The sequence below is a fragment of the Anneissia japonica genome, unplaced genomic scaffold (assembly GCF_011630105.1).
Source record: "Anneissia japonica isolate Jap-2015-1 unplaced genomic scaffold, ASM1163010v1 scaffold287827_len377088_cov200, whole genome shotgun sequence".
Taxonomy (NCBI): Eukaryota; Metazoa; Echinodermata; class Crinoidea; order Comatulida; family Comatulidae; genus Anneissia; species Anneissia japonica.
In genome coordinates, this window is record NW_022743068.1 from 193,684 (window position 1) to 203,454 (window position 9,771).

At 36.2% G+C, this 9,771-nt stretch overlaps 2 protein-coding genes across 2 annotated transcripts; both read left to right on the top strand.

Moving 5' to 3' along the window:
- Positions 1-273: 273 nt before the first annotated feature.
- On the top strand, positions 274-4,813 carry LOC117119369 (ankyrin repeat and SOCS box protein 13-like; the record flags this gene model as incomplete). Its single annotated transcript, XM_033264170.1, is given in 3 exon segments — positions 274-408; positions 973-1,164; positions 1,457-4,813. Coding segments are annotated over 3 exon segments (467 nt in total), but the record flags the coding sequence as incomplete, so codon positions are not given.
- Positions 4,814-6,788: 1,975 nt separating this feature from the next.
- Positions 6,789-9,764, top strand: LOC117119376. The gene is made up of 2 exons (XM_033264179.1): positions 6,789-7,433; positions 7,677-9,764. Exon 2 carries the CDS (start codon positions 7,730-7,732, stop codon positions 9,638-9,640), a length of 1,911 nt encoding a protein of 636 aa, XP_033120070.1. The 5' UTR covers positions 6,789-7,433; positions 7,677-7,729; the 3' UTR covers positions 9,641-9,764.
- The last annotated feature ends 7 nt before the right edge of the window (positions 9,765-9,771 follow it).

Consider the following 9,771-nt stretch of genomic DNA (forward strand, 5'->3'; position numbering starts at 1 on the left):
CTCAGTTAATTTTGTTTGAAGTTTATTCAATAGTCGATCCGTATTACCTGACGGCGTGTCCGACAGACTTACTTACGCAGGACTTAGACTAGACTGAGACTGCTTGGCCGAATCCGCCACAATATTAATATTATTACTATTATATGATATTTGAATTATTTGTTAATTTTATTTTTAATATTGACATTATTGCTTGATATTGTTGTATTGAATATTATTAATAATAATTATTAAAATCAATATTAATACTGTACTATCATTTTATTTTTGCAGGTCGTCGTGAATGTGTTAGTGTGCTAATCAGTGCAGGAGCCAAAATTGATGCCATGGAAACAATTCATGGAACGCCTTTACATGCTGCATGTGAAAACAACCAATATGAAAGTGCCAAATTATTGCTTCTTAATGGTAAGTCTTTTAAAAAGAAGTACAACAATTTTTTGGACAGAATCCTTCCAAGTGGTTGGCGCAACACTTGTGAACCTTGAGGTCGAAGGTTCAAATCCATATTCTTCAGTTATCATTCTCACCCCTGGCGTATAAGTACTAGCTTCAAATGCCTGATGGCCAAATACAGAAAATACCTTCCTTTATTTTATTCCTTATTAGGTTAGGACAAGTAACTTTATTTCACTTGAAATTTTGAAATAGTAGGTGCAATGATTGTGGCTTGGACTCTCGAACTTGGGGTTGGGGGTTCAAGACCCACTGTGCAAATTGTTTGTGTCCTTGGAAAAGGTACTTTATGTACATTTGTCTCACTCCACCCAAGAGTATAAGTGGGTACCTGGTAGGATCCAATACCAAGTGCTGATTCTGGCTGCTTTTTGAATTGTACTTCCCAGGAAGCTGAGGATGTATTCCGTAGGTGTTTAATCCTGTGACCAGGGATGATAATGTGCATAGATTTCCGTCTATTGCAAAATATGCTATGTAAATGTTGCATTATAATAATTATTATTTTTATATTAGGCGCAAATCCTAGTGCTCGCATCCGACACAAGACTCCTCTGCACTGTTCAGCATTGAATGATCATTCACAGTTAGTTGAGCTACTTTTGAAGTTTGGTGCTGATGTTTTCTACCGAGATGCAAAAGAATTCAGACCATCGGAGCTTTGCAAGCCAAACAGTGATTCATACAGGATTTTAAAATTTTATGAAGGTGACACAGATTTTCTTATTATTGGGTATATTAGGCCAAATAGGCCAAATAAGAAAATATCATGTTTCTCATCAAGGTTAAAGATATACCGCTACACACAGAATCATATATATTACATCTATATTATACATGTGTCTATACATTTATATATAAATTGATTTGAATTTCCTTTCAAATACAACCTAAATTGCTTACTTTTTTAAGTTTTGTTGCAAATTAGGACTTTATAGAGTAATTGTTGTCTACAGTATGTTTTAGTTTAGACTTCTGTTTTCATTTGCCTATTTTTCAGATAATCCACAGTCACTTTTACAGCAGTGTCGTTTGAAAATTAAAGTTTTGCTGTCAGATGGAAGACGCTACTTCAAAGGTGCGATTCAGAGCTTGCCTAAGTCACTGCAGTCGTACTTGAATTTCAATGAGTTTAGGTGACATAGCAAGTTGACATTTGAGGAAAATCAATCAGCCTGGCTTAAACATATTGTATTTAAGATTTGGACTGAACATTGCTTTTTTGTACAGTAGTCTAACAATTTATAATCTGCTGTGCTAAAGAAATATTAACAGCATTAAAAAACTATAAGTTACTGTGTCACAGATTCTATTGGTAATTAACCCTCAATCTACAAAGTTACTGTGTGCAGTAGCATAAGAGTTTATTTCTTTTATGAGCTACTATTAAATTTTGCAATGATTGGTGATTGATTCTGAAATTATATAGCCCAGGATGAATTATCAGTCCCCAACCTCCAATTGTAAAGAAATTAGCATTTACGGAAGGGGCGAAATCAAACATACGACCTTTGTGAGTGTGATGTATTTTCTCAATATATACATAGATGCAACGTAAAGCTGTACTGTATATGTACTTATACTTATTACTTTACACTCTTACCCTCTCCTTTTTACATTTTGCACTCTAACATTTTACTAGAATTATATAAATTCAGTTAAGAGTCATCAGATTATCAATAAAGAGAGCTTACTAATTGATCTCTCTTATAGTGCATCTTTACCATAACTGACGTCTGATGTAAAAGATACCAGCTTGAGTCACTCTACTCTTCATTCTCTAGCATTTTCTTGTATCAGTGACTCTGTTATAAAGTCTTTATTGTATGTCATTGTTATTTTTAGTTTTCTTTTATTGTATGCACCAGAGTTATTTGTCTGTGAAATGAGGCAGTTAGGTCTTCTAGGGCATAATGATGACAGATTTGCCCTTGCTCAGCATCTCTATATTCCATTATTGACCAATGACATATCATTCTTTAGCATTTCAAATGGGATTGATTCTCCTTGTTGACTCTCAAATTTCATAATTTATTAATATTATTCCCAGTATTGCTGGTCCATCTGTTTCATTAACAAAAAAATTACATGTGAAGGGTTTCCCCTTGTGTTCTGCTTTAATGCTTATTATTCCTAGCTGCTTTATTTTGGATCCACCATAAGTTATTAGTACAACACTGCTTTGTTCTGGTACACCGTTGCTGGGGTATCCTTTACCTGTTATGTTTTCAGAGTTTTCTTTATAGATTCTTACGTCCCTCTTCTATAGCAACAAATGTTGTGCATTCTTAAAGATGATTTTGTTTCTCACTGCAACTGTGTGGTTCTCTTTTTGCTGTCCCATAGACATCATACAGTCACGGATAACCTGGCTCTCAAAGTAGTGCCTTATATGCATTGCTGAAGTGAGTGTTAGCATTTTTTTCTTCCAGACCTGCACCGAGTTCATGACCATGTTCCCTATTCCTGATTAACTTTGCGGGATCAATATTTAATTGTTATGTTAAAGTTGACCAGTTTAGCAGCCCATTGTTTCTCTGTAGCTCACAGTTTAATTGTGGTTTGAAAGTAGCTAGAGGATTGTTATCAGTGTAGACCATACATTCAGAATCCAATAGAAGATCACGATATTTCTCTGCCACAGCCACTTTAGTGCCAGTAGCTCCAACTTCATACTGCTGTAGTTTTGCATGTTTTGCTCCTTATATCTTAATCCTCTGATGACACAAAAATGGACATTTAAAATATATTTCTGGACATATATAATAAAAAAAAGTTTAACGTTGTCAGCATTCACTCTTCTAATTTATAAGGGTATCCATCCTGGGTACTGCCTCCAAAACACAGACCAGTTCGTTTTAACACTAGAAGGTGCAATAATCTTATTTTGTAATACAGAATATATGATGAAGTGCATTATCTTTAGTTATATGATCTTAGACATTTTTTAAATGTGTATAACCCTAAGTTTGGACGGTGGTTATTTACATGACTGTGTGCAGTCATGCATAACCATAGTATATCATGGGTGATTGATCCAATGACTGGGTAATAATTTAAAGGGCGCATAAGGACCTTGTTGGGATGATGCGCTAAATAGGATTAACATAAATACTATTTGCAAATTGTCCTAAAAAACCTAGCCAAATGGCCATGTAAAGTATATTTTATATACAAATGTCCTCCGTTGATGATCGCAATTTTACGAAAATAATTATGCAAATTAAATATTGGTACATCACATCTTTGTTGCCTAACTGCCTTCAAACATTTTGTTGACAACAAAAACATTGATTGTGTACTGCTGACGAGCCAGTATTTTAACAAAAGAACGTGAGAAAAACGTTTGTCCAAATCTTGATTCGAACCCAAGACCTTCCGAAGTGGAATACACCGTTGGATGTTCCCATGATGACTTAACATTGGTGTTTCTTCGTATGAAAGTTACTATCGTGAATAAACATGAGATTGGATTATTATATCTTCTGTTCCAATTGTTGCGTTTACATTATCGCCAGAGCTAAAAACATGATCGTATTACAGTAATCAATAAAAATGTATCTCCTTGTTTAATAAAATCAGTGATTTTCGTAAAAATGCCGATAACTGTAACAGATAGGGCCTATAATTGGGGATTGGCAAAAAACTTCAAGTTATTTAAGTAAACGTATACATTATTATTTTGTAAGGCCATTGCAAACTAAAATACAGTTACCTCCGTAGCATATATATTTTCCAGCTGTTTATAAATAACTTTTGAATTGACAAAATGAATAACAAACACTTAGATAAGTCATGAACTATAAATGTGCTGATGATTATATAAATGGATATCCTTGTATCTTGGAAAATTTGTACTGTAGGTTGGGTTGTTTTGTCCGGACTTTTGGTTATCGGCCAAGACTTCAGCCTCTTCGTAGTATCTGTCACTAAAACTTTAATGATCTTCTATATCTAAATAATGGTGACCATGATATGCAATTAATAAGGGAAATAGAAGACTTTTCTGTTTATTATAGAAGATTTAGGCATATCTGATTGACTACAACTTCATATGATTTATTTAGAAAGTTTAAGCCTATAATTTGTGTTTCGTGTTTCGATGTGTCCCTAGGCAAGTCACTTTACCTACATTTTGTCTCTTTCCACCAGAAAATATAAATTGGTAGTACCTGGTAGGATGCTGTTGCACTAAATGCATATGCGCAATGTACTGCGACGACAGGAACACTCCCTAGGAATCGGACGTTGGATATATTAACCACAGGGGCTTCGTAAAATGCCGCATTCGTTCCTTTATAAAATTGTGAAGTGCACATAAGTACTTGAAAGAAATAAAATAAATAGTCCTAAATAATTATTGTCATTTGTTTTCATCCGGTGACATCGGAGCGACGCATGCTGGCACAAGATACGCATGCATGATGTCAAATGGTACAAGACGAGCAAAGTTAAAGTTAAATGGTCCAAGTTTACATAGCATTATGTCAACTTTGATGACGCATTAATTAAAATGTTAAACAAGGTATGATGAAATAAAAAATTGTGTCCTATAATTGTCGATGTCTAGAAGGTGAGGCCCGGCGGAAGCTATATAAGATTTACGCGCTTAGTTCATTGTAAAGTTCAGGGTTTTCTAGGTAAACAATTTTTAACATTCTGGTACGGTACTGGAAAAGGGTTTGCACGTCACGTTTCACTTGCATATGGAGGAGAGTGGGGAAATTATAATAATAGACTTAATAGGCTATTATTAGGCCTATAAAAGCTTTCGGAATTACTTCCCAATTTCCATCGCCTTCACGTTGTACGGTACTATGTAAGGCACAGGGACTAAAAGGCCCTAATTCTCGACACATTATGTAATTTAATAGGGCCATTATTAATCAATTATTACTTAGGCCTATCACTAAAAAAAGGAGACATATTTCAGAAGCTTGCTAGCCACACCCCTATCCCTTTCCCCAAATTTGACCATAATAATATATCTTGCATGATCTGTGGGTGATGGTGCTGTTTATTAGTGTTACTGCATGAGTTTATTTCCCTACGATAATGCGTTCTAAGATTTAATCTACAATATAGGCCTGAGAATTATGATTGCGGTTTGGGAAAATTTTGAGTTTTCCCTACAAAAATGTAAAATTTCCAGTACTATTCTTCGCGATCCCAACATTAATAATTTGATTTAAAGCCAATTTCGTGATTGCGCCATCGACGGAAAAATGCATTAATTCCAAACGTTTTTGCTACTATTAAGATTAATGTACTGTAAGCCAGGGTGGTAATTTTGATTCCGATTTTAAGTTAACCTTTACAGTGTAGGCCCTTATTATATACTGTACCTGGGAATTTGTTTACCAGATTTCAGGTCAATCTTATTACACATTGTCTCATCACATGTGAATCTCCAAGTTGATGCATGACAAAACCTTTGGAGAAACGCCAACTTTTCAAAAAGAATTTCAAAACATCTCCACGTGTTTAACAAGACATAGGCAGATGACCCTGAAGTTCATAAATGTTAAAACAATCATTCCTCCGAGGCTTGTAAACCTATATAAAAGGTTTCATCAGATATACATGTTAGTGCTACATGTATGTCCATGGTTTCAATCACTGCTGTTTTTGTTCTCAGATATATACCCACAATTGTGTGAATTTACGCTCAAGGCTACGCTGAGAACTTGCAGTGAGGGGTGCGCGGGAAACGGACCCCTCCCCAAAAATAGCTCACGCCCCAGTCCCCTCCCCAACATTTGAAAATGTCGAAGAAAAACAATCACGCTTAAGTAGTTAAAAATGACCTCATGCTAACTTATTTTGTGACCTAGCGCCCCATCACAATCATCGAGTCGACACCGTAACACAAACGCACATAATCACTATTACAGAAAGTCAGTGAATGTCACTCACCCAGTTTAACAAATACAATTATAAATAATATAGGTCAACCTAAATAAAACAATGCAGAATGCAATTTTCTAAGTTAGTGAAATACAAAAATAAATATACAGCAAAATAAATAAGCATTGATCAGAACCAAAAAAATGAAACAATTTTAACTTTAAAATAATTTAAATTTAAAAAAAAACGTTCTTCTTCTTCTTCCAATATTTTAGATAGACCACCAGCAATGGTGTATTACGTACATTGTGTGCATACTGGGTGTAGAATTGTGCAGGCGCATTCACGACAATTTTTATTTTTATATTTGCTTTTTAATTTTTTTTAAATTTTATTTTATTATTTTTTTTAGCTTCTTGTATGTATAGTGTTTATATCGTGTGTAGGTTTCCACACCAGGAGTAGGACAATGACACACTAAAATGAGAATTGGTCAACATTATGATCTCTTTCATTGTTTTACTGATATAAAGTTATTCGCCACTCAAGCTATAGGGTAGGCCACACGATTGAAGTTACTGGCCTTTGGGAATGGTGACGCATCATTAATATTTAACCTGCCTGAGTCAGCTGAGTGTTTGGAAAAACGCCAGTTTTCGACGATTTGAAAACAATACCACGTGGACTACTTACTGGCATTTTTGGACAGCCAGCCAGTGAGTGACCTTCGCCTCAGGTTTCAAGAACAAAATTATATTTCGTCAAAAACACACACGTCTCAATGTTCAACCTAAAACCTGTTCCTGGATAAGAATTGTGTCATTATTTATGTACAAGCTCATTTTTGTTTCGATATGTTATTTCGCAATTCGATGATCAGAAGGCTTATCTGTTTCGATAGTTTCCGTTAACAACAATGTACCGTTTCATCAATGTAAGGAAAGGACTAATCACCAAAGGAATAACAGTAATACACCAAAGTCATTATATCCAGACAAGTAACGTTTCCGCAACCAATTGCAAAACTCATACCGCAGTGCAATTGTATTATATATACCAGCAGAAGTTACATCGATTTAGACGTCCAGTGTAGGAGAGACCTGCTAATCGAATCTAACAGCAACAACAAGGTAAGTTATGTTAATATTTTTCTAATGTTAACGTAGGATAAACAATAATGATAATGGCCTACGTATAACGTTTAACCTGTGGCCTTATCATTGCTCATACCATGGAGGAATATATTTTATACCTCCATGCTCATACGAATTAACCATCCAATCGTTATGCCGTGTAGCATGCATAGTTCATTTTGATAATAGCCTTAATTTACGACTAGTAAATCAATCACTAGCTACGCTTTTATCTTTCAGATTGGAAGACTATGCAAAGTCATTAAAATCATCCCTCTGTAGCAATTTCAACAATGCCACGCCCACCAGCCTCTTCAAGTTCTGATTCAGATTCAAATACTGAACAATCTAGTATTACCGACGAAGTCGATCTGATAGTCGGAGACTTATATTCTTCAGACGTTGTTCAACATTTAGAGAGGCCAAGGCTTCTGTCTTTCAGTAATACATTTGATGATCTTGAACTAAGATGCGTTTGTCGTACAGGGAAGTGCCGCTACAGTTGGCCTCGTCAAAATCAGCGCCCACTTTATACTTATAGTAAAGAACCAAGCCACAGTGGGAATAAAAAACCTGAAGCAAAGAAAAAAGTTTTTAACAAAAACGAAAAAACTGTGTTGACTGCTCTACGCAGCCTCGTATCGTCTGCCACTGGTGGTAGGAAGAGCGGCAGGAAATCAGTAAAAGAGGTCACTGGTGACAATACAATCAGTACCGGCAAATTTGAGAATGTTACTAATGAAACAAATAGGCCTACTGCAGATTGTGATTCTGACAGTGAATCAGCCAGCGCAACGTGTGATCTTACAATTCCATTCCAATCATATGTAGACGCTATCAAAATTACGAATGCCAAAAATGAAAGTGTGACAACGTCATCAAGTTCGTCTGATTCGGATGATATTTCAACCGACAATTATTCCGAAGAGGAGTTTAGGAGGGTTGGAGAAGCCGGCCGTACCGCCACTTTAACTGAACTTGAAATGGTTGAAGTTATAACACCATCTCCAATAGTTCGTTTGGTTTATATGGAAACAAATGTTGAACCAAGTTGTGCCGAAACAACAAAAGTTGCTTCACAATTTCAAAACCTTCCTTCAAAAAGCACAAATGATGCACTAAACGAAGCGACTGCAGAACAGACGTCACCAAACCCTAAATCAAGAAAACGATCGAAAAAAACCTTTGTATTTACAAAAGCTTTAAATATGAAGATAAAGAAACCAAAGTTCCTCGCGTCCTCGAAAAAGGGAAAAGTTTTGTCGAATTCTCGAAAGCAAAAGTACACGCCACATGAAAGCAATGGGACCACTGATCATACATCAACTACACTGACACCAACATGTTCTGCTACGTCAAACAAAGTGACACCTCCTCCAACTAAATCCATTTTCACAAAGGACTTTCCATCTTGTAAGTCTAGTAAACAAGAGCAAAACATAAAACATCCTTTGGGTGAACATTGCGTCATTCCCAAAGACGAAAATCAAAAAGACACACATTTTGACAAACGGGAATTATTTCTGTCAGGAGCTAGCAATATCCATGAATATGTCGTTCATGACACAACGAACTCCGGTCCATTATGCTCTCAGAGATCCGGAAGTATATCGAGTAATGATTCAAAATCTACGGAGTCGGAAGTTGAAGAAGATGAAGTACGCAGCATAGCGCATGACTTGCGAAGCCTTCATATCATCTCTAATGACAACCCTATTCGACTAATCGGCTTCGGAAAATTAGGAGGAAAACAAGAGTCGTATGCGAATCAGAAATTACCTTTGTTAAAACGGTCAAATCGTGTGCAGAATACAAAGTATGTGGAGACTGATTTTTCTAATGACCTCAAGTTTAGCCAAGTCAAGGAGGAAAAACATTTGTATGATGATCATGTTGAGTATACGACTTGTAATGATAGTGATGTCAACACCAGTGACTCAGAAACGGACGCGGAAGAAAGTTGGCGAGCGGTATATGACTTCACGAAACCTTTACACAGAGATTTTACTCCGGAGTGGTCAGACGAATCTAGCTCCACTGATAACTCCGCCAACTCAGATATATTCAGTTCCGACGATGATGATTTGGACATAAGTGATAACTATAGCGTTTTGCAGCTTAAGAAATTGGAAGGACTTACGAAATCCGAGAAACTTCGAGAGCAAGCACCTATTAGGTTAATAGGATTTAGCACAATTCGATAGAATGGGCGTATGGTCCGAGTGAAAAACATAACATGTTGGGAGTTTTAACCATTTCTCTCGTCCAAATGGTATGGCACAGATTTTTTGGCTGCTGCCAGATGTGGGTGGGAAGGGGTGGTGGGGGGGGGGGT

What these genes read in the sequence shown, in the direction of transcription:
- LOC117119376 (XM_033264179.1), top strand. Translation starts at nt 7,730, where the DNA reads ATGCCACGCCCACCAGCCTCTTCAAGTTCTGATTCAGATTCAAATACT.